At 42.1% G+C, this 24,835-nt stretch overlaps 1 protein-coding gene across 1 annotated transcript in view; it reads right to left on the bottom strand.

Annotated features, from left to right (window-relative positions):
* erbb3a (erb-b2 receptor tyrosine kinase 3a) overlaps nucleotides 1–14,349 on the bottom strand; it is a 36,318-nt gene extending 21,969 nt beyond the window's left edge. The window contains exons 1-3 of the mRNA XM_060919469.1: nucleotides 13,839–14,349; nucleotides 2,606–2,760; nucleotides 2,199–2,385 (exon numbers count right to left, since the gene is read on the bottom strand). Coding sequence (XP_060775452.1) covers nucleotides 2,199–2,385; nucleotides 2,606–2,760; nucleotides 13,839–13,953 — 457 coding nt within the window. The 5' untranslated portion in view covers nucleotides 13,954–14,349. The remainder of the gene's footprint in view (nucleotides 1–2,198; nucleotides 2,386–2,605; nucleotides 2,761–13,838) is intronic.
* Nucleotides 14,350–24,835: the final 10,486 nt, after the last annotated feature.

Below are 24,835 nucleotides of genomic sequence, written 5' to 3'. Positions count from 1 at the left end.
ATCTTGTGTTGCTTAACGACCAGATCTATTATCTGTTGCAGGTTGTGTAAGCGCAACATGGTCACACAACTGGAATTTTGTAACAATTCTCAAATTGTAAAATTTACAACAACAACAACAACAACAACAACAAAAATCTAAATTAAAACAAAGAAACTACAAATGTACTTTTATCCAAATCTGCACTGCATGATACAACTGCAATACAGTTGACTTGAAAGATGAAAAGGCGAAGCATTACTCAAAAGGAAATAGGATTATTTTTGCAGAACAAAACAACATTGTGTTGCAATGACAAGTTGATGCAATGCAGAGGGAAGGAAAAAATATTATGTAATCTATCACCCGTATGTGACCTAATGACCTGATAAATACAGTACATCAATTCATTCCCCCCCCCCCCCCCCCCACACACACACATACGTACACACACTACTCCTCCAGATACACTTATGCATCCACACTCACTTATGTAATAGAAATCTTCCTAGTAGCAGTAGATGATGACTGGAGCAGGCTTAGGCTTGTCCCTGAAACTATTTTTGTGACCGTTAACCGTTGCACTGAAAACACACACCTACTGTAGAACTTAAAATGAGTTATACATTGCAGTTTAGGTCAGATTTCAGTATAAACAGAAAAACAGGAATTTCTTGTCATATGTAGTTTGGTTCAGAGGTGTTTGGGTCATGTGAAGGCATTCAGGGTCCAACCCAGAGCAATGCAGGGGCATCCCGATGAGTCCTGGAATATTTCTGTTGCACTAATTTCAAAACTGAGAGCCTGTATACATTTTGTACAGTATAGTTACTATTGCACTTATTCATTCAGCATTTACGAATAGCCCAGATTTAATCCACACTAAGTATTTAGTGTGTCTTTTATTCAAATTATACTCTCTAGTGTCCTTTTTTCTCCACATTTCTCCCTCTTTCCTGTGTTATTGCTCTTTTCCCTTTGCTCTCAGTGTTCTTTTTGGATGGCATTGTGCTGAAGTGGGCAGTGTTGCCACCTTACAGCTCCCAGGTGCCTGGCTTGATGCTGTGCTCAGGTTACTGTCTGAGTGTTTTGCATGTTCTTTCCACATACTGTAGCTATGGATTTCTTCTGGGTTCTCTGGTTGCTTCCCACTTCCCAAAACATGTTGGTAGGTGGATTGGCTATGCTAAATTGTGCACGCTGCCCTGTGATGTTCATTTAAGGCATTTGGTATTCCCAGGATAGGCTCCAGATCCAGCACAACCCTGGCCAATGATAAATGAGCTGTCCTTTGATTCCATTATACCATGCAAGTCAAAAGTTTTTTAAATACTCTAAAATCAGAAAATCTAAACAAACAGTGGTTTTAAGTGAACTGAGAAATGTTTATTATTGAATGTTTAGTGAATTTAGAAAGGTAAAAAAAAATGACTGGAACATTCTAGACCTAATCTAAACTGAAAAAAACTTATCTAAATGGAGAAGGCCAAAATCATTATCACTGTAATTGGATACTTGTAGCACACCACATATTTATGTTTAGATTTTATTTATGTGCTCTTCTGTAACATTTTAGTCAGTGGAAATGTACTGATTCATCATCAGTAACCACTTTATACTGGTAAGGGTTACTATAGATCTGCGTACACAGCCTGCATGGGACACCAGAACACCATGTAAGCACACAAACTCCAACTGTCTAGGTGAAAGATATATATTAAAGGGGTAAAAGATGTTCCCTTGAGGGTACCGGCCCGTTGAGTACTTTTTATTCTGAGACGCAGCTTAAAGTTTTTGTGTTGAATTATGTAATGACAAACACTGCAGAAAAACAAACAAAAAATAGTCTTTTGAAATTTTTTGTCTCGAAATGTAATTGTTCACAGTATCACCAGATACAAAACAAAGTGAAAATGTTCCATATTTATCACCTTGGTTGTCTTTAAGACAGCGCAACTGTTAGCAATTACAGAATTCAGACGAGCAAAATATTCAGGGTCATGTAATGAAACTCTTAATTAGGCTTATCCAGCGCTGTAACACATTAATGAAAGTACACACTTAAATGCCTCTGTCTCTTGACTTCTGGACCCCTACTTTGTGCGACACATGTCGCCAGGTAAACAGAGATGTAGGGAGCAGCTGCAAAGTGTGTCATACTTGGTGCACAAAAAGAATAAATACACTGATAGAAATTGTGTATGTGTGCGTGTGTGTACCTGTCAGATGTGTAAAGCCAAGCTCCTGTATTCCATAATCTCCATCCTTCTGGTAGTTAACTAAGACAGCAAGAGCAAAGCGTCCTTCATACAGTGACGTTCCTCTGATCACACGTAACTGCTCCAAAGGCAGGTATTTGAACTGGTTTATGGCTATCAGAACATAACCTGTAACCTCACGAATAGACTAGAGAGAGAGAGAGAGAGAGAGAGAGCACATTGTTTGCAGTATGATACTGAGACAAGATGAAGAAATCACTGTGAATGACTACTGAGTTTGTGGTACACACACACACACACACACACACACACACACTCTCTCTCTCTCTTGCTCTCTCTCACACTCACTCTCTCTCACACACACACACACACACACACACACACACACACACACACACACTACCTACCTTCAGGAAGGAGAAATCACGATTGTGTTCCATGTGAGTGACCTCAAGGTTGCCCATGACAATTTGGCAGCCGGTGTACATCTCCTTCATCCGCTGGTACTGTAAATCTGAATTTCCTGTCACACTCAACATGTTCTGAGTGCCTGAACACATGGCTGCAGAGAGAAGGAGAAAGAGAAGGAGAGAGGACTGTATTAGCATACACATCTAAAGGGATAACGCTAGAGAGAGAGAGAGAGAGCAAACAGTAGCACCTGAGGATTTTTTTTAAGAATTAGGAACCTTTATTTGATGTCTCTGTGAGAGAGAGAGAGAGAGAGAGAGAGAGAGAGAGAGAGAGAGAGAGAGAAACTGAAGAGGTAGGCAATTCTACTTTGCTATTCAAATGCTATTCATTTTCGTAGAAGTTCAGTGGGGATCACTGAACGGCACATGGTGCTGCTGGTCTTGCTTGTTGAGCTTCACTGCCTTTACAGATTTTACAAGCAGCAGTTTTCCAAGAACAAACTCAATTTATGATCAGATGATTAAAAAACTGCTTAAACAGTAGACTGACTTGAGCTTATGCATAATCTAACTTGGGCTGCATGGCATGAGAAGGAACCTCACACTCTGCTCCCAAACCATAAAGCACCATTAATCTGTATTTCATCAGTTACCAGTGACATGTGAACAAATTCAAACACATTCAGCTCTGGAAAAGAGACTTTTTTACTCTGGATGTGAGATGGGTTACAGAACGATGTGTGCCTCTGTCTCTTTATGAATAAAATAAACTAGTTTTAAGAAATACACAGATGCAGACACTTTTTAGTGTTATTGTACTATACATCTTCTTTCCAGATATATTGATTTATTTCATTTATTTAATATAAAATGAAGCCGTTTAACAGTCCTTGGGTAGTTTACGAAAAAAGCCCAAGATAATTAGGATTCAATCAATCAATCAATCAATCAATCAATCAATCAATCAATCAATCAATCAATCAATCAATCAATCAATCAATCAATCCTTCCTTATCACACTGCAAAATATAAATTTCTAGGGTTTATTTGTACATTTCATCCCAACTTGAACACTTATTTCATATTCATAAAATATTCATACTAAAGATATCGACATATTATATGTACAGGGTAACTGTTAAACATAGCAAACTGTCACTGTAGATATGGATTAGTCAGATCAAAAATAGCGGTCTTGACTACATTGTAATACTAAGTTTGCAATCTTTAAAATATTATCTTTCACAGATAAAGATAAATATGAACCTAAAGCATTATATAGGTTTTGTATGGGGGCTAAACAAACACACTGGCAACTCAATTGCTCACTAATCCATGACAATCTTATCTGTAAGGCTTGCATACAGAGGTCTGTGTGTGTGTGTGTGTGTGTGTGTGTGTGTGTGTGTGTGTGTGTGTGTGTGTGTGTGTGTGTGTGTGTGCTGAAGTGGAAAACACAATGCATCCATTCGAAAAGAGCGCGAAAACAAGTATAGAAACCCGCCCAAATGTCCTCCACATCTCGCACTCCTAATCTCTCTCTCTCTCTTTCTTTAAAACAGAACAAAATAACCAAACACAAAGAAAAGAGAGAGAGAGAGAGAGAGAGAGAGAGAGAGAGAGAGAGAGAGAGATGAAGTGGAAGAATAAAAGTAACAGAGAAAAATGGCACATGGAACAAACAAGTGGAATAAAACAGGAATAATGACAGTAGTAAACAGAAACTTGGCTTCAGTCCAAAAAAGATTAACTCACACAAACACACACAAGCACAGACACTTCGCTTGATAACTTTGTTTTGCACTCGAGACACAGTTCACAGGTCACTCTGTTCCTTGGGCAAGGATAGGTGTGGTCAAATACCTCCTGATTTATCAAGTGTGTGTGTGTGTGTGTGTGTGTGTGAGTGCGTGCGTGCATGCATGTATTCATGCTTGGGCGTGTGTGTGTCTTTGTTGTACTGGGTAACTGAGTGCAAATACATGTACTTTTAAGAGCTGACACTGTCTGTTTCTGACTGGGTATATTGCTGCTGACAGGGAAAAAAATGCACAAGAGCTACACCATCAGATTTAACCCCTTAAACTCCCAAGAGATGCAGGCAGTTCCACACATCTGTCTTACAGCTGTGTACCTTTTGTATTAGTTTAAAAAATTCAACCGAATTTATTTTAGCTGATTTCACTCAGATTTACTTTGAATTGCATTCTGTGTGCTTGTAAAGTGTTTAAGCTGCACTGCAGGTGCAGTAAAATCTGCTTATCTCAGTTCGCCTGGGTCAGCTATAACTGCTGTAAATCAAAACTTATTTTGATGAACAACACTAAAGATTCTTGCACTGATTTCCGCGAGCCCGCACGCACGCGCGCGCACACACACACACACACACACACACACACACACACACACACACACTTACTTTACTATATACCAGCACATTATTCTAATTCAGCCAAGTAGCTGTGGAATTAATGCAAAACAGGTGAGGAAATGCTCCAAATTAAGAAAACAGCAAACATCAAGATGAATTGAGATAAACAAGCACAAGGATCCTACAACAAATAGAAAATGAAAGTAAAAACTCTGTTAGTGTTGAAGGTGGTTGTGTGTAAAGGCTTTTTTTTTTTTTTAAACAATGGTCGTTTAGTCCACAAGCAAACGAGGAGGCTTACACAGTACATACTGTCTTCCCTTACATGATTAATGCAGTGGCATTAAAATCCAGTGGGAGTTTCTGACACACAATGCATTGACTCCGTGCCATGTTCACAATGACTACTAGCAACTGAATATATCTGTTTATATAACAGCTACAGCACAAAAGTTCACTCATGTCTTCATTGTCCACTTAAGGAGAAACAGCGTAGGAATATTTGCTTACAATACAGTCTGTCACCAGTTTGTCCTGGGGGAATCTTTCAAAGGACGTCAGCATTTAAGCATGAAAACATTTTATATTACATGTGTTTAAGATGCATCTAATACCATCCTAATGTTCACCCTTTGGGGTTAAGACTTCAGAAACCCTTTAGTACCAGTCACAAGTACATCTTCGTGATTATTTACGGGCTATAAAAATGGTTTTACCAATAAGATGTTTGATTGTGAGACTGTACTCATCATCATTTGCTAGTAAAGGAAAAGAACAAGCCTCTGATTTCCATGATGAAATATACTTTGAATACAAAGCAAGATCGTATTGTTTTCTTAAACCAACTCTAAACTCTTTGTCTGGAATGAACCACTCACATCAGCCAACTCTGTAACCAGCTATTGTCTGGCTTGTTGTTTATCCATGTGACCTGTTCTCTCACCTAAGTTCATGTCTATACGTAACTATATATATATTCTCACAGTCATGTGTGGGACTTGATCCCCTCCACAGGTATCTGCTTCTGGATCTATAATTACTATTTGCATATTACCCTTCTTTTTCCTTTGTTTACTCATGATCTCCGTACATTGAGAGCAACGTCTGGGATTTTAAGCGCCTTGCTAAAAAGACAGATCTTACTGTTCTGATCACACTAATCAAGGGACCTGGTCATAAGCTCAAAACTTATTCAGCTTTCCATGAGTCTCAAAAGTTCTGCTGAAAAAAAGCAATGTTTACTTAAAGATCAGGATTATTGAAGGTTTCATTTCACTCTCTCCTTTACTCTTTTACTCCACTGCACTAATACTTTCATATTATATGCCCTAGACAAGTCTTTGAAACTGCTGCTGGAACACTTTTTTCTTTCTTTCTCTGAACTAAGCTCTAAATCCTATTCATCATCAGCTCTTTGCCCCCCAGACAACTTCTCATGAAATGTCTTTCTGACATCTCTGCTCCATCTGTCAATTCCTTCTCTTATTCATCTCTGGCTCTGACACTGTTCTTACTGCTACTGCAACTTCTGTTGTAAACACCAGTCTTAGAAAACCTGACCACGATCCTGTTTTACTGGAAAATTATCAACCCATCTCGAATCCTTCCCTGCCCAAAGTGTTGTACCGTCACAACCTCACAACGTAGTAAACACCTATTGTTTTGCAACATTCATAGTTGATTTTAATATACTACACAGCATTGAGATTACTCTTTAAAGTAAAACATTTCCTGCCCCGTAACTTTTGGCAATAGATTCAGCTCTTACCACTTTTAGACCTTATCTCATTTGTATACACACTTTTGTTGCCACTGACAAACACAAACACAAAGCCATACTAGTACTCGGCCCTCCTGTCTTCAGTATTTACATGTTACGTCTCATATGACATTAACCAAATGTCTTTATTTTTACTGCCATACTGGGGATACTAACTTTGTTCCAATACACTTCTTGCACTGTTCTTGTCATCTAGCTCTTGGCAATACAGACTCAGTTCTTGTACGTTTATGTTTTTCAGAGGCGCATCAGCGGATTTCATTCGCGAGTGTCCTACTGTTTGAACGTTTCCTTGCTTCACTTCACAGAGGAAAAATAAATCAATAAGCACAACATTTGGTGACTTGCACCAAAATACTGTTTAGAAGTCATGTAACATAATCTAGGGGTGTTTCCCAATGTCAAGGAAGGTTCCTTAATGGCTGCATTTCAAGGATGCCATGTCATCAAATCCTGCTGAAGCACTGTTCTGATGTCTGGAGTCACTGACTACAAAAGGTTTGAGACTAATCAAAGACTGAGACCTTCATTCAGAGATTTTTCAAGGATGCATGTGAGTACCCACAATCCTCTGCGCATGTACAAGGTAGGACCTTTTCAATGGCACACACCTGCCTAGCCTCTGAAAGACCCAACATGGAAGGACCCCTGCTACCAATGAAGCATCTTTGCTTTTGAAAAATACCCTTGGTCTAGTGCAGCGTTTCTCAACCTTTTTTCAGTCACGGCACCCTTCAGAAGTACGCAAATTCTCAAGGCACCCCCATATAAAATATATGCAGTCACGCTGACCATACGCTGACCCCGACAGTGACGTTGTGACATGGGAAAAGGGGCCGTGAGACAAATTTTGATGATGCATGAGGCGACGATGATCTGCATTAGTGCAACTATCGTTTTTTGGAATTTTAATTCATTTTATTTATTTCAATGTTAGAATATATAATTTTTTGACGGCACCCCTAATGAAGCCAGACGGCACCCCAGGGTGCCGCGGCACCCCGGTTGAGAAAGGCTGCTCTAGTGTATACTGTGTCTTGCCCATTTATACTGGTCATATTCCATCACAAAATATCTTGAGCAAAAATTTGAGTATGTACAAGCAATAGAGTCTCAAACCTTTTGCAGCCAGTGACTCCTTTAACAGTAAACATACTCCTCCCAGTACAAATGCATTTCATGAATATCATTTAAATTCAATACAGACCCTATCCCCTATCACATGTGAGCTATCAACCAGGGAGGGTGAAGGCTATTGCATGCTTCCTCCATGATGCTAACTAACACATCTTTTCAAGCTGCTATTTATGTGTCAGGGGTGGAATATCAGTGCTATCCACCCATCTCCGCTCACTGAGCTCACAGGTGCCCATGATTGGCTAGTATCCCTGTAATTGACAAGGGAGAGAGGGTATGCCACCACTCTTTCACGAGAGCACGGCCAATTTTGCTCTCTTGGATTTGAACTTGCAATCAGATTGGCCCTAGAATGCTATACTTACTTACTTACTTACTTACACACACACACACACACACACACACACACACACACACACACACACACACACACACACTTTCAAACAGGCAAATATATCCAATAAATAAATAAAAATACACTGCAAGTCTGCTATAACAAACTCTTTTACTATGAACTTTTGCATATAAGTTTTGCAACACTCTTTCTGCAATTACATCCATCATTCGCCTGCTTACATGATACACTGAGCCATGCGTTCCTCTTTCCACCAGAGACAATAAGTAATCAAGTCCACAGTCAAGTTAACAATATGTGTGTGGCACGGTGGTGTAAGTGGTTAGCACGGTTACCTCACGGCAAGAAGGTTCTGGGTTCGAGCCCAGCGGCTGGCGGAGGCCTTTCTGTGTGGAGTTTGCATGTTCTTCCTGTGTCTGCATGGGTTTCCTCTGGATGCTCTGGGTTCCCCCACAGTTCAAAAGACATGCAGTTAGGTTAATAGGGGATGGCCTTGGGCTGAGGTGCCCTTGAGCGAGGCCCCTAACTCCCAACTGCTCCCCGGGTGCTGTTAGCATGGCTGCCTACTGCTCTGGGTATGTATATGTGTGTGTTCACTGCTTCAGATGGGTTAAATGCAGAGAGGAATTGATGAATAAAGTCGCTGTTGTTCTTCTTCTTAACGCCATAAAACAAAGGCTTAACAAGCCTAGCTTAGGTGTCGATCACTAACGATTACTGAGAATGGTGATCAAAGGATCAATGAAAGGATGAAATGACTGCACTGAACTTAACACCTAGTTAAAGCATACTGGCAACATTTTTATACCCCCTGCCCAGTGCTGCGGTGCGACATAAATGACATCATTAGTGATTGAACACATGAATGAACTGAAGATTTAGAAAACATTGTGAGTCAGTGGGTGGACACTGACAAAGATACATTGGTAACCTCCGTCATTTCCATAACAGATGAAAAAATCATCGCCTCTGTTTGTGATCCATTAACTCAGTCCTTTAACTGCGATAGTGAGTCAGAAGGAGAAATTCATGATAAGGAGAATGTGCCAAAAGTTTTGCATATAACATGAGTGTTTAGTGTGACAAGTGGGTCCGTTTCAGTATTACCAACTTTTCGGTATAACGACCTATTTGGATGTCTCCCAAGGAGTTTGTTATAGTGGGGTTGCAGTGTAATACTACTACTACTACTACTACTACTACCAACAACAATAAAGCAGAACACTCCAAAATATTCTACACATTTTAATATTTGGTAGTTGTGAACCTGAAGTATTCTGTGAATTCCACACTGTTACCTGTCCTGTCCTGGTGCTGCCTGCCGTGTGTGACTTCAGTAGGATTACACACCTGTTGTTGTCGTTGTTGTACCTGTACTGCTCCACCTTGCTTAATTAACACCCTCTATGTTCCAAAGATCAAGCGCCACTTCTCTGGCACAAATCCTGACACTTCATTTTTGTACATATTCTCTCTGTTCCTCAGTAAGCAGATTGAAAAACAAACATTTTTCTATCCATCATTTTAATTAATGTTTAATAACAAAAAAAATGCCATTAAACCACAGTGCTTTGCATTACAGTTGATTGTGGGTGGTAAAAGAGAGCAACTGGACTTGCTTGAAGATTCTTGAAGACGTTTCACCTCTCATCTGAAAGGCTTCTTCAGTTCTGTCTGAGTAATAGGGAGTACCAGGTATTTATCCTGATTGATTGCTTTTCATCCATGAGACCTGGTACTCCCTATTACTCAGACAGAACTGAAGAAGCCTTTCGGATGAGAGGTGAAACGTCTTCAAGAATCTTCAAGCAAGTCCAGTTGCTCTCTTTTACCACCCACAATCAACTGTAATGCAAAGCACTGTGGTTTAATGGCATTTTTTTTGTTATTAAACATTAATTAAAATGATGGATAGAAAAATGTTTGTTTTTCAATCTGCTTACTGAGGAACAGAGAGAATATGTACAAAAATGAAGTGTCGGGATTTGTGCCAGAGAAGTGGCGCTTGATCTTTGGAACATGGAGGGTGTTAATTAAGCAAGGTGGAGCAGTACAGGTACAACAACAACAACAACAGGTGTTTACTATGACCTGGATGACTGAGAATCTTCACAGACATTACAGTTGATACACGCAGATTTGTTTCCCCCCCATATGAATTATTTGCCCTTCTTGCTTCTGCTAATACTGTGTACACACACACACACACACACACACACACACACACACACACACACACACACACAGAGTTCAGTTTGTTTTACTATACATTGACAAAATAAAAGGTAACCTTTTGGCTCTTTTTTTAATGAAATAAAACCTGTAGTTTTTCTTGTGAAAATACAGTTTTTCTCAAAGAATTCAGGTCAAAACAATTCCTGTCCTTGTGGGGACATTTTATCCACACCAAGTTGTAAAATCATGCACAAACACACACATGTGCACACACACTTGACAGACTGCCATTAGTTATTGAGCTCGCGCAATCAGAAGACAGGTTTAACTGGTTTGCCAGAGGCGAGCACTGATTTAGTCAAACTGAAAACAGCTAAATCTGTTCGCACTCTCTCACCCTCACCAGGGGCATAGCTAGGACGGGGTCCTGGGGTGCCTGACCATACTTTTTTTTTTCAATAGCCGCATAAGAATATTAGAAAAGCACCGACTGTAATTTTCCTAACAATTTTTTTTAAAACTAGATTGTCACCTCAACCTCATTAGGGTTTCTATAACCTTATATGGACTTCCTGTGGTATGTGCGCAAGTGCAATGCGATCGCACTAGAAAGCCTGGTCAAGCTACCAGTGTAGCTGCAATCTTTTTAGTTGCGAATTACGAGTATTTCCTCTTGTGTTAATGTCAAAACAAGCAAAACTTTCCTCCTTAGTCTGACATGAAGTGAGGTAAGCAATTTATTGCATATTTTTTTTCCATGAAAGTTGCATTTTGTGGCTTCGAAGCTAAGTTTTAGTGTGCCGTTTCTAGTACTCAGTTCTAATGTACTCAGGCTGCCAGTCAGTGTGTGACCTCCCCCCCCGCCCCCCTGTGAAAAATCCTAGCTACGCCCCTGCTCACTCACTCACTTAAACAAACAAACAAACAAACAAACAAACAAACAAACAAACAAACAAACAAACAAACAGTATGTGTAAATGTGTCTGATAAAACATTGTGATCTTGTGATATTTGTGTCACACACACACACACACACACACACACACACACACAGACAAGGTGGCACGGTGGTGTAAGTGGTTAGCACGGTCGCCTCACAGCAAGAAGGTTCTGGGTTCAAGGCTGGCGAGGGCCTTTCTGTGTGGAGTTTGCATGTTGTCTGTGTGGGTTTCCTCTGGGTGCTCTGGTTTCCCCCAAAGACATGCAGTCAGAGGCGATTCTAGAGTCTGTTGTGGCCCCAAGCAAAAATTTCCAGGGGGCCCTTCTGACCAGTGTTCATCACCAATATGTTATAAATAATCTGACACCGACAAAAAATGTATGAAACCAAAGTTTTTTAAATTCCAAATGTGAAAATACAATGGTAAAGAACAATAAAATTATTATATAATTTTTATTATCTAAAAAGTGAGTATTTGTGTGTGTGTGTGTGTGTGTGTGTGTGTGTGTATCTATCTATCTATCTATCTATCTATCTATCTATCTATCTATCTATCTATAAAATGTATGTATGGTGCATAATTGTAAATAATATATAAGCATAATATGCATAATTATGATATGGGTGTCTGTGTACGTATGGATGTGTATAGTTATAGGTATGTGTATATGTATGTACTGTATATATGTATTGTATATGTGTATATATGCATAGTATAAGTATTTGTATATATATGATTTGATTTGGGCGATATTATACCATGTTGGTATGTCCTGGTATGTTGGTATGTTTTTTTTTTGTTGATTTTGCTTTCTTTTGTATATATAGTTTATTATGGTGGAAAGTGACGTTTGATTAACGGTGGTATAGAGGCTTAGGATTTGATAAGTTATTTACTTCTTCCTAATCCTTTCTGAACATTATTATGTTATTGCCTTGTGGCTACGCTATTCTGTTTATGATGATGTTTTGATGATTGCATTTTTGTTGTTTGTTTGTTTTTATACCTTCTTTACTGTTTGGAATAAAGCAATCAATCAATCAATCAATCAATCAATAAAAAACAAAATAAATAAGCCCTCGGGCCCTGACTCTCGGGGGGCCCCAAGCAGTTGCCTGCCTTGCCTGTTCACAAGCAATACAATGCATGCAGTTAGGTTGATATGAGGTGCCCTTGAGCGAGGCCCCTAACTCCCAACTGCTCCCCGGGTGCTGTTAGCATGGCTGCCCACTGCTTTGGGTATGTACACTACCGTTCAAAAGTTTGGGGTCACCCAGACAATTTTGTGTTTTCCATGAAAAGTCACACTTTTATTTACCACCATAAGTTGTAAAATGAATAGAAAATATAGTCAAGACATTTTTCTGACCATTTTGAGCATTTAATCGACCCCACAAATGTGATGCTCCAGAAACTCAATCTGCTCAAAGGAAGGTCAGTTTTATAGCTTCTCTAAAGAGCTCAACTGTTTTCAGCTGTGCTAACATGATTGTACAAGGGTTTTCTAATCATCCATTAGCCTTCTGAGGCAATGAGCAAACACACTGTACCATTAGAACACTGGAGTGAGAGTTGCTGGAAATGGGCCTCTATACACCTATGGAGATATTGCACCAAAAACCAGACATTTGCAGCTAGAATAGTCATTTACCACATTAGCAATGTATAGAGTGGATTTCTGATTAGTTTAAAGTGATCTGCATTGAAAAGAACAGTGCTTTTCTTTCAAAAATAAGGACATTTCAAAGTGACCCCAAACTTTTGAACGGTAGTGTATATGTGTGTGTCTGTGTGTGTGTGTTCACTGCTTCAGATGGGTTAAATGCAGAGAGGAATTTCCCAAGTGTGTGATGAATAAAATTGTGCTCTTTTTTCTTTCTTTCCACTGACAACATAAAAGGAAACCTTTTGGCTCTTTTCTGTTAAATAAAAGCTGCAGTTTTTATTATGAAAAGACAGTTTTCTTAATGGGCGGCACGGTGGTGTAGTGGTTAGCGCTGTCGCCTCACAGCAAGAAGGTCTGGGTTCAAGCCCAGCGGCCGACGGGGGCCTTTCTGTGTGGAGTTTGCATGTTCTCCCTGTGTCCGCGTGGGTTTCCTCCGGGTGCTCCGGTTTCCCCCACAGTCCAAAGACATGCAGGTTAGGTTAACTGGTGACTCTAAATTGACCATAGGTGTGAATGTGAGTGTGAATGGTTGTCTGTGTCTGTGTGTCAGCCCTGTGATGACCTGGCGACTTGTCCAGGGTGTACCCCGCCTTTCGCCCGTAGTCAGCTGGGATAGGCTCCAGCTTGCCCGCGACCCTGTAGAACAGGATAAAGCGGCTAGAGATAATGAGATGAGTTTTCTTAATAGAATTCAGGTCAAAACCGCACCAAGTTGTAAAATTACGCACGTGCAACCCCCACACTAAACAACCCGGTATGTGTAAATTGTGATCTTGTGATATTTGTGTCAGGAGTCACGCACCTTGTTTGCTGTCCGGAGATTGTGCGCGTGCAGGTGAAGGGAGCCACAGCAGCGCCACGCACAGCGCGCGCACCTGCACTGCCCAAACACCCATCCTCATCCTCCTCATCCTCATCCTCACTCCAAAAACATCACTTACTCATGTCCGAGAGAGAGAGAGAGAGAGAGTCTCTGTACAGCTCTAGTGTCTCACATCTACAGCAGTCTCTGAGCAGCAGCAGCATAACCTCGGGGCTCAATTCTATTCTAACCTGCACTTTCTGCGGCCGCCTCGCGCACGCGCGCCTTTCCGCTCCTCTGCCCTGACTCGAGTCAGTGACTGAAGCGGCGCGCTTGTGGCGCTAAAACCAGGCGCTGACGCTGAGTTTCTCTCCTCCTTGATACAAAAAACAAAAGAAGAGAAAAAAAGTGGACTTCTAAAAAAAAAGAATGAAAATGAACCGAGGACAGGTAGAGAGACAGACAGACTGTTGCTCGGTTACCTTTGGTCTGAAACTGACCTCCCTGTTTACAGCGCTCTGTGTAAAAAGCTCCGGACGCTCATTGGCTCGTGGGCTGATCAAGGAACCAATCAAAAACACGAGCGTCTAAATTCCTTTCCTATGTACTGTACCTCGTGACGCCGAAACGGTAAACAGGTAGTTAAACATCAGGGTTACAAGGAAATAGGAATTAATTATGGAGCAAAATAGAAAATGTAAATATATTTTGTAGCAAATTAGAAATCTCTCTCTCTCTCTCTCTCTCTCTCTCTCGGTAATAGCTGAGGGGGAAACGCTGGAAGTGAACAGCGTCATTGTCTGCGTGTATCATCCACTGTTTGTCTGAAAGCTCTGGATTTTTTAGAAAGGCCACATTATACAGAGACATTGTCAAAAATCTGCTGTGCGTCACTCAAACACAAAAGTCATTCAGCTTGGAGTCAAAGTATAACCAAGAGTTCATAAGGAATAGTATATATAATGTCCAAAACTTTAACATACTCAGGGAGTTAGAGGGAGTCTGGATGCTGTGGATGAAAAAAATATGAATGAATAATAATGAATTAGTACATTGTTGAAAACATTGGTCCATAATAAACAGCAAACAGAGACATGGTCTATTTTATTTTGTCAGCATTTAATATTTGCAATTGTACACACACACACACACACACACACACACACACACACACACACACACACACACACACACACACACACACTTGTTCAAGCTGGGACATTTTGCCCATAATGTCACGATTACTTCACAGACATTAATATTCCGGACTCTTTTCCAGTGAATGACTTTTTCTTTGAGAAACTTGATGTCGAATTTCTTCCCACACATCATGTGTGATACAATTCTGTCTCTTTCTGAAGGAGAAAATGTTTTTTTTTTTTAATTTAAAAATCAAGTAATTGTACATATAATTCAAATTTTCTTCAAAACATTTCCTCCAGGGTCTATGAAAATCAGACTGTGAGTTTATTCTCAGTCTTTTTTCACTTAAGCATGAACATTTGGCCTCTTCATCCTCATACCCATATTGTAATCTTATGTAAAAATGCTATTTTACACACATACAAAAAACATAAACTTTCATTGTTATTCAATAATTTTGTATAAAAATACTATATAATATAGGCATATTGCAAACCCTAGCCCAAGGAAATGCCATACTGACCTGCTTTACACAAAGAGTGCAAAATTGTGCTGCAGTCAGTGATGCAAATCTATCCCTGGCAATCTACAGCCATGAGTATATTTAATTTTAACCTCATTATTCATTAATGAGGCTGTAAAAGTGAGCGCCTTTCAATTAATATAGTACTTTTTAGGTAATAAAAACATGTTAATGCTTCCTGGGTTGGACTACAGATTTCATCAGAGTAAAAAGCTAGAAATTACTACATAAATTTAACTACTCATTTGAGGATGCTACATTTCACTTAGCAAAATAAATAAAATGACAAAAAAAAGCTCAGCACATTTCTGATGTGCATCACAAACAGATTTCTTTAATAACCACAAAGCACATTTCTTTCTTTGCATTATATCTCAAATGGGTTCCATGCTATTTCCAAAACTATTTATTAAAATACAAAGGTGTAAGCATTGACGACTCTTCATCAGTATGTTGTAGTTTAAACTTGGGTTGGTTTTTTTTTGGTAACTGGGTACACACAACACGATAATTGGCCTTTTGTTCAGACGCTGCTTGAGCTCCTTTTAAACAGAAGCCATACTGTACGAGTACAAAAGTGGATAAACAGGTTCATAAACACTGACATTTCCTGCATCACCAGTTTTTTAAGCTAAGCACTGATTGAAAACAACACACACACACACACACACACACACACACACACACACACACACACACACACACACACACACACACACTGCCATCACAGACTTCCTACTGATGTGTAAGATGACTCACTTTTTAAAAACAACCAGAAATCAGTTACCATCTCTAGAAGTGTCAACATTTCATTTCATGCATGATGAGTAGTTTAGCCTTGAAAACACCTCACTGATGGAAGTATTACTACTGTAGTGAAAAAGTGACAAACTATACATTATAAACCAGTCATGAATAATTAAATCACTTTTATCCAACAACAGTGAAGAGTAAAAATATTTTAGAAAACTATTTTGAAAATTTGCAGTAATTTGTCTGAGTTATTTTCTACCTGGAAAAGAAGACCAGTGACGAATTCAAAACTTAATTACAGGTAAGGAATCAATACTTGGAGATTAAATCATGTTCCAATGAGTTAATATATCACCAGGAAATAGCTCAAAGCTCAGCAAGCACCTCTTTCTCTCTTTATATTTAATGTTTATTGAAGGACTTTTCTAGAGAACTAGCAGCAAGTTAAACACAAATATCATCCTAGCCTCAAATGATTTAAGTTCATTTAAGTTCATGAACTCTCTGCACATAGTGGGTGGAAAACACTAGAAACTGAGAGGAAAACAGGATGCTAAGTGCAGTATGGTTTGTTAATAAAGTAGTGAGGATACAAATCCAAATCTTCAGTTTATTTTGTTTGACTTTGTGGTTTTATAAAATGTCAGTTAAACCCTGCAGTAATGCAAATATTTCCTTGTGGGAATCTGGCTCCCTCCTCAGGCTTAAATGAAGAAAAAGTCTTTACACTATCAGACCTTTTGCCATTGCAGCAGGTTAGAATAATTAAGGACAAAAAAGGAAAAGATCATACTATTGTTAGATTTTCTTCATGAAATACTTTACAATTAATCACAAAATAAGATAAATGAGTAACACCCCACTTGTGTACTGGTATTGGAAAACACTGATTGTCCAGAAGAAGGCCATAGAAAAGTGTTTACCTTTATTGTGGGCACAACCGGATGATAAAAGTTCATTTTATGAGTTCAGTTGGTGTTCAAAGTACAGTCAGTGTACCATGCATGGACAATTTGACCCACAGTTTATATGCATTTTTTTTTTCCAGAGAAGCTTTAAATTCCCCTTTAATTACAGAGGCATTGTATAAAACATTAAAATAATTGAAACAAAATTAATGGATAGGCAAAAGCACACTTCTGTAATCAAAAACAGAAATGCTTAGTATAAAAACACAGATGAAAGATTTATAAAGTACTTTCCAAAATGTTTATGAGGTGAAACTAGAAACACAAAAACCTTTTCAACATTAATTTTTTCAATGAAACTTTATTAAAACCCACAGCTTAATTTACTTCCCAATTATTTTCCACCCACAAAAAACTTCAGTAACTCACTAAATCAATAACTTATATGAGTATTTCTTCTTTTTTTTTATTTCGTAATACAGCATATATGGCCACTAAACATAACTGGACACATAGGATGTGAATCTCACATTATAGTATGTGTGGATATCACAGACACATGATCTAATGAAGAATCAGACTTTTAGATGCTTTGTGTAAATGGTACTAAGAATCAAAGACAGTAATGTCTCTGTGGATGAAAAGCCACGCTTTGCTTGGACTATGACTATTTCCACTGATCTGGCACATCTTTAGTTACATAGTACTGTAAAGCACCAGCATGATAACATCTCATCTCATTATCTCTAGCCCAGTGGCGGCTGCTGGTTTTTAAAACAGGGGAAGCCCATTTTACGCATTCATCGTAAAACCTGTAGGCCGGATATCAAAGCATAGAAAGGTGTGCCCCATTAGCATAGTGAACTAGACAACCCTACCTAGTGGCAGAAAGTATTTTTGCTTGTACATTTCATGTTATAGTCTGGCTTGCCAGGCTAGTGCCTCATATCCTTAATCAAAAATATCAAACATCCAAAAATCACTGGCTATTCAACGAAGAGCCTTGAACATCATACCCTGATATGCAACACAGAGTCTTTAACACAACACCCAGCTGTGCAACACATCCTTGAACATCTTCTGCAACACAGTCTGGAAATTCATAACCAGGTAGGCTATGCAACACACAGGACCTTGAATATTATACCCAGGTATAACCTATAACACAGAGCCCACCATTCTCTTAACATTACTGAACAATATACACACTTCAGATTCATGAACATGAACACTATTTATACACAAATTCTGCCCTCCGCTCCTTTTCCAGAAAATGGTCTGTGACCCTGTCATACTAGCTGGTTGTGCTTTCCAGAGACTTCACCAATTTCTGTTAGCAGCTAGCACTGCAGATCCCAATAAGGCTCAAGCTAGCCTACAACCAGATTGAACTACAAATGAAATAAACGAGTGAATTCACGAATGATCAAACGGATAGAATGGATGAAAGTTAACGGAGCACAATGAGTAATATTTACATTTATTTACAGAGTAATGTACAGAGACACCTGGCGACTTGTCCAGGGTGTACCCCGCCTTTCGCCCGTAGTCAGCTGGGATAGGCTCCAGCTTGCCTGCGACCCTGTAGAAGGATAAAGCGGCTAGAGATAATGAGATGAGATGAGATGAGATGTACAGAGACATCAATGAGAAGAAACGTTTATATGAAAAGAAATTCGGACAGCACTTTGGCACACGACTACACTTTCTCGACATCCGCTGGGGACTGACTGATCATGCTTCCGTATTCCTCGCCGACGCCGAAGTACAGAGCCCGCCCTCCTCATGTCTTTCAAACACTACCTCCAATAATCCTTCATCAGCCCGGCTTCTTGTCCCTCCCACTGTCTCATTTAGTCCCAGAGAAGCCCGGCTTCCCTGGAAGTAACGATTTTGTCGATTTTAACCAATAACAACTAGCCGAAATTGGCTGTTCAGAGCCCTCTCATAGACTGCAACGGAAACCCGGCTGCCAGCCATAGAGCCCATTGAAATAAGAAAGGTTACAGCCAGTGTTGCCAGATTGGGCGGTTTTAAGTGCATTTGGCGGGTTTTGAACATATTTTGGCTGGAAAACGTCAGCAGTATCTGGCACCGCTGGTTACAGCCTGGCAGCAAAGGTGATTCTCGTAGCGAACTGCAAGTTCATCAGACATCACTCAAATAAGTTACAGGATAGTTATGAATGTAAATACAATCTTTGGCATATATTATGTTATGCAAGTTATTGTTTTAATGAGAATTCAACGTCGTAGATGCCGCAGTTTGGGGAGAGAATTTTAGGGGAAGCTCGGCTTCCCTTGTTGTCTCTGAGAAATCGCCCCTGCTCTAGCCGCTTTATCCTTCTACAAGGTCGCAGGCAAGCTGGAGCCTATCCCAGCTGACTACGGGCGAAAGGCGGGGTACACCCTGGACAAGTCGCCAGGTCATCACAGGGCTGACACATAGACACAGACAACCATTCACACTCACATTCACACCTACGGTCAATTTAGAGTCACCAGTTAATATAACCTGCATGTCTTTGGACTGTGGGGGAAACCGGAGCACCCGGAGGAAACCCACGCGGACACGGGGAGAACATGCAAACTCCGCACAGAAAGGCCCTCGCTGGCCATGGGGCTCGAACCCGGACCTTCTTATTGTGAGGCGACAGTGCTAACCACTACACCACCGTGCCGCCGCATGATAACATATGTATAGATATAGAAATGCTGTAAAAGCATCTCTATTAAAAATTGTGTGAGTGTGGAAGAGGAGATTATTTGTTACAATATAGTGAAAGAATTTGTTAATCCTTCACTTGTGAAAGATTTGCACTGTAGTCAGTGGATAATAGTTGAGCTTAATCTGAGTCCTCAGCATCAACAGATTTTCTTGGTCTGATAGCTGTTTGAGAATCTACAGGATTTGAAGGTGTGCACGTAACTCAGTGGTATTAGTGCTATGAATGTTATTTGTTGGAGAGCTTAAAAGTTTTCAGGTCAGAACAGTTGTGTTTATGGTACAGTAATGTAGACTGAGAGTTTATCGCAAAATATATATTGGTCCAGCATCTGTAGTCAAATGTAAGATCTGCTAGCAAAATACTGTGCATTACTTTTCAGCCAAATGCCTTGGTAAACAGGATGGCTTTATTGTACATAAGGTTTGAGCACTGTATGAAATGAATATTTGCTCTATGAAAACTGATTTACCCATCATTGAGCAAAAACAACGCTGACACATAAATATTCAAATAATTATTCTGTTGCTACTTGAAGACAATAGTCAAATAAAATACTGTAAATAAAGACCATGTGACACAATATGAGTGAATAAATAATAACAATTCATATTCAGTGGGAGCGATATGTTACAAATCCTCACATTGAGTCTTACAAACAGAAATACTTACAGACAACACAGGGAAAGATCTTAAGAAACTTAACATAATGCAGTTTGTCTCAAAGCACAGACGTGTGTGCATGCGTGTGTGCGCGCATGCATGCACTGGTAGTTTGTTGTTATTTGCAAAGATTATCCAACTTCTTACAGGACTAACAGCAAAAGCTAATTTTCCTGCATGTTTCCTGCATGTTTAGCAATCACAAGCTCACCTTGCAAACAAAGATCATGGTCTTCCGAGCTGTTATGATGTCTACCCTTCTCTACACTTGCAAAACGTGGATCCTGTACTGACAAGACTTGAAGCTTGAACAATTCTGGCAAAGAATGTTGAGAAGCATCCTGAAAGTCAAGTGGGAGGATTAAGTTACCAACGACGAGGTGTTACGAAGAACTGGACTCACCAACATCGAAGCCACTGTTGCCAAGCATCAGCTGCGATGGGCAGGTCATGTCTGCCATATGGAGGACATCTGACTTCAAGATCGTTCTTTTTCATGAATTGGAACATGAAACAAGGCCTAGAGGAGCACCAAAATGTCACTACCATGACCAAATGAAGAAGACCATGGGCCTCTGCAGCATCAGCCATAAGACCTGGGAACATTCAGCTTCACACCACCCAACCTGGAAAAAGATCATCAGTGATGGAGTCGATAAGCTGGAGGAAGACTGACGACAAAACAACGAGGAGAGACAGCAACGAAAGAAGGTGCACCTTCAGAATCTGCAGCCTGCACAGATTCCTTGTCCACATTGTCCTTGACTCTTCCGATCTTATCTGGGTCTTAACAGTCACCTTAATTATTACCATCGCTGCTTACTGTCTACCACTCTGGGAGCATTGGCCATAGTGGCAGCGGGGGCGTGGCCAAGCAGCAGTCTGTGAATGGAGGGCGGGGTCGGGGAAGGTAAGTGGCTAGGTCATTACACCTGATGTTAATTTGTGTGTGTGTGTGTGTGTGTGTGTGTGTGTGTGTGTGTGTGTGTGTGTGTGTGTTGCAGGGATGGAGTATAAAGGGAGGGGGAGAGGAGAGAAGAGGCTCGCTCCCCAACCAGACGACTGATGTGTGCGTGTCTGTGTGACTGGGAGTTTGTTAAAAAAGCTGAAAAGCTGCAAATAAAGAGTTTTGTGAAACTCAGTTCTGGCCTGCCGTACTTCTGTGCTCTACCCACCCGCTCAATATACTACAGTGGTGCCGAAACCCAGGACGCACAGAAGGGAACCGCCCCATGGAGTCCTCCCCGTTCAAGGAGCTCATCCTTGCCCTCGCTACCGCCCAGCAAAACCAGCATCAAGAGCTGATCACCCTCTGGAAGGAGCAGCAGCAGCGCTTCGAAGCCTTGATGCTGGCCCAGCGGGAAGATCGCCAGGCGTTCCGGCACCGGCTCATGTCAGCAGGGCCGCCAGCCGCCGCTACCCTCACGAAGATGGGACTGCAGGACGATCCGGAAGCGTTCCTCGCTCTCTTTGAGAAAACAGCCAAGGCGTGGGGGTGGCCGCTGGAGCAGCGCGCGGCGCACCTCCTCCCGCTCCTAACTGGCGAGGCGCAGCTCGCAGCGCAGCAGCTCCCTGCTGACAGCCAGCTGGTCTTTGCCGACCTGAGGAAAGCCATCCTGCAGCGGCTCGGCCGCTCCCCGGAGCAACACCGTCAGTGCTTCCGGACGCTGACACTGGAGGAGGTCGGCTGGCCGTTTGCATTCGACCAGCAACTCCGGGATGCCTGCTGGCAGTGGCTGAGGGCGGAAGACCACGATGCTGAGGAGATCATCGATCTGGTGACACTGGAGCAGTTTATCTCTCAACTTCCGGAAGGAACAGTGGAATGGGTCCAGTGTCACCGCCCGGCGTCGCTGGAACGAGCCATCGAGCTGGCGGAGGACCATCTGGAGGCGGCACTGATGGCAGGCAGACGAGGCGTCTCCCCTCGCTTCTCTTCCCCCTCTCTCTCTCCCTCTCTCTCTCCTGTCCCTTGTCCCCCTCCCCACCCCGTTCCCCTGCCACGAAGGTGGCGGCTGGCTCCTCCCCAGCCGGCCCATCGCACCCGTGGTGTCCTCCTATCTCCCTTTTCTGTGTCTGTGTTGTCTCCCCCTCAGGTGAGTGACACCCATAACACCAGTGCAGAGGGAAAGCCTGGGCCGGTGTGCTGGCGCGGCGGGGAATCGGAGCGTCTCCCGAATCAGAGCCCCGCAAGGGAGGTGGGGGCTGTCATCCGGATCCCCGACGTGCCAGAAACCGCCCCTGATCGGGCCGGAGCATATTGCGTACTGGTGAGTATTCAAGGGGATACATATCACGCTTTGGTGGATTCCGGTTGCAATCAGACCTCAATTCACCAACGCCTGGTGCAAGGTGAGGCATTGGGGGGAGCACAAGCGGTGAAAGTGCTGTGTGTGCACGGGGCTGTTCACCATTACCCTCTAGTGTCTGTCCATATTCTATTCTGGGGCCAAACGCATAAAATGGAGGCGGCAGTTAATCCTTGTCTTACCCACTCGTTGATCTTGGGTACTGATTGGCTGGGATTTAAAGAATTAATGGAAAATTTAACACACAGTGGGTCCTGCCCTAGTAGGTCACGGGAAGATCCTGGTGTGGCATTGGCTGGAGAAGCTGTCACAGAGCCGTCTGTGTCAACACCGCATCGGAGTGAGGAGCACTCCGCTCCTCCTCCCTCTCTCAGGGATTCCCTTGGGGATTTCCCGTTAGAGCAGTCGCGAGACAAGACTCTGCGGCATGCGTTTGACCAAGTGAGAGTAATCGATGGTCAAACTCTTCAGCCGAGCGCGGCGCCAACCTTCCCCTATTTTGCTATTATGAAAGATAGATTGTACTGAGTGACGCAGGACACTCAAACCAAGGAATGAGTAACCCAGTTGTTAATCCCAAAGAGCCGTAGGGAACTCGTATTCCATGTGGCTCACTTTAATCCCATGGCTGGACACTTGGGGCAAGACAAAACACTAGCCCGAATAATGGCCCGGTTCTATTGGCCTGGGATTCGCGGGAATGTCCGTTGGTGGTGTGCGGCGTGCCGTGAATGCCAATTAGTAAATCCCATGGCCACTCCAAAAGCGCCGTTGCGCCCTCTTCCTCTAATCGAGACCCCGTTTGAGCGAATTGGGATGGATCTCGTCGGGCCATTAGATCGGTCAGCACTGGGATATCGCTTTATTTTAGTTCTGGTGGACTATGCAACGCGATATCCGAAGGCAGTGCCTCTCCGCAATATCTCAGCACGCAGTATTGCGGAAGTGCTCTTCCGCGTTATCTCCCGGGTTGGGATTCCGAAAGAAATCCTGACAGACCAAGGCACCTTGTTTATGTCACGCACACTGCGCGAGCTGTATGGGTTACTGGGGATTAAGTCCATCCGCACCAGTGTATATCACCCACAAACGGATGGATTATTAGAGCCATTCAACCAGACACTCAAAAACATAATCCGGAAATTCATTAGTGAAGATGTGTGTAATTGGGATAAGTGGCTCGAACCCCTGTTGTTCGCAGTACGAGAGGTCCCGCAAGCCTCCACAGGGTTTTCTCCCTTCGAATTATTATATGGGCATAAGCTGCGTGGCATTCTGGATGTGCTGCGGGAAAATTGGGAGGAAGGACCTTCACAGAGTAAAAATGAAATCCAGTATGTTCTTGACCTGCGCGCAAAACTCCACACTCTCACGCAATTAACACAGGAGAATTTACGGCAGGCACAAGAACGTCAAAGCCGGCTGTACGACAGGGGCACGCGCCTTAGAGAATTCACGCCGGGAGAAAAAGTACTCGTATTATTGCCCACGTCGAGTTCTAAATTAGTCGCCAAGTGGCAAGGGCCCTTCGAGGTCACACGGCGAGTCGGGGACGTCGACTATGAGGTAAAGCGAACAGATAGGGGCGGGGCACTGCAAGTATACCACCTCAACCTTTTAAAACACTGGAATGAGGGGGTCCCCATGGCGTTGGCGTCGGTCGTCCCAGAGAAGGCAGAGCTGGGGCCGGAGGTAAAAAAGATAACATTGCGGACCACTCCGGTCCCTTGTGGAGACCACCTCTCGCCGACCCAACTCACAGAGGTAGCCAGGTTGCAGAAGGAATTTTCCGACGTGTTCTTGCCCCTTCCGGGTCGTACCCACCTCATAGAACACCACGTTGAAATGCCCCCGGGGGTGGTAGTGCGTAGCCGCCCTTACCGCTTGTCCGAACACAAGAAAAAGGTGGTTCGGGATGAACTCAATGCTCGAAATGGGCATAATTGAGGAGTCCCACAGTGACTGGAGCAGCC

The sequence above is a fragment of the Neoarius graeffei genome, chromosome 4 (genome assembly GCF_027579695.1).
Source record: "Neoarius graeffei isolate fNeoGra1 chromosome 4, fNeoGra1.pri, whole genome shotgun sequence".
Lineage (NCBI taxonomy): Eukaryota > Metazoa > Chordata > Actinopteri > Siluriformes > Ariidae > Neoarius > Neoarius graeffei.
This window is presented reverse-complemented; position numbering and strand designations above follow the sequence as displayed.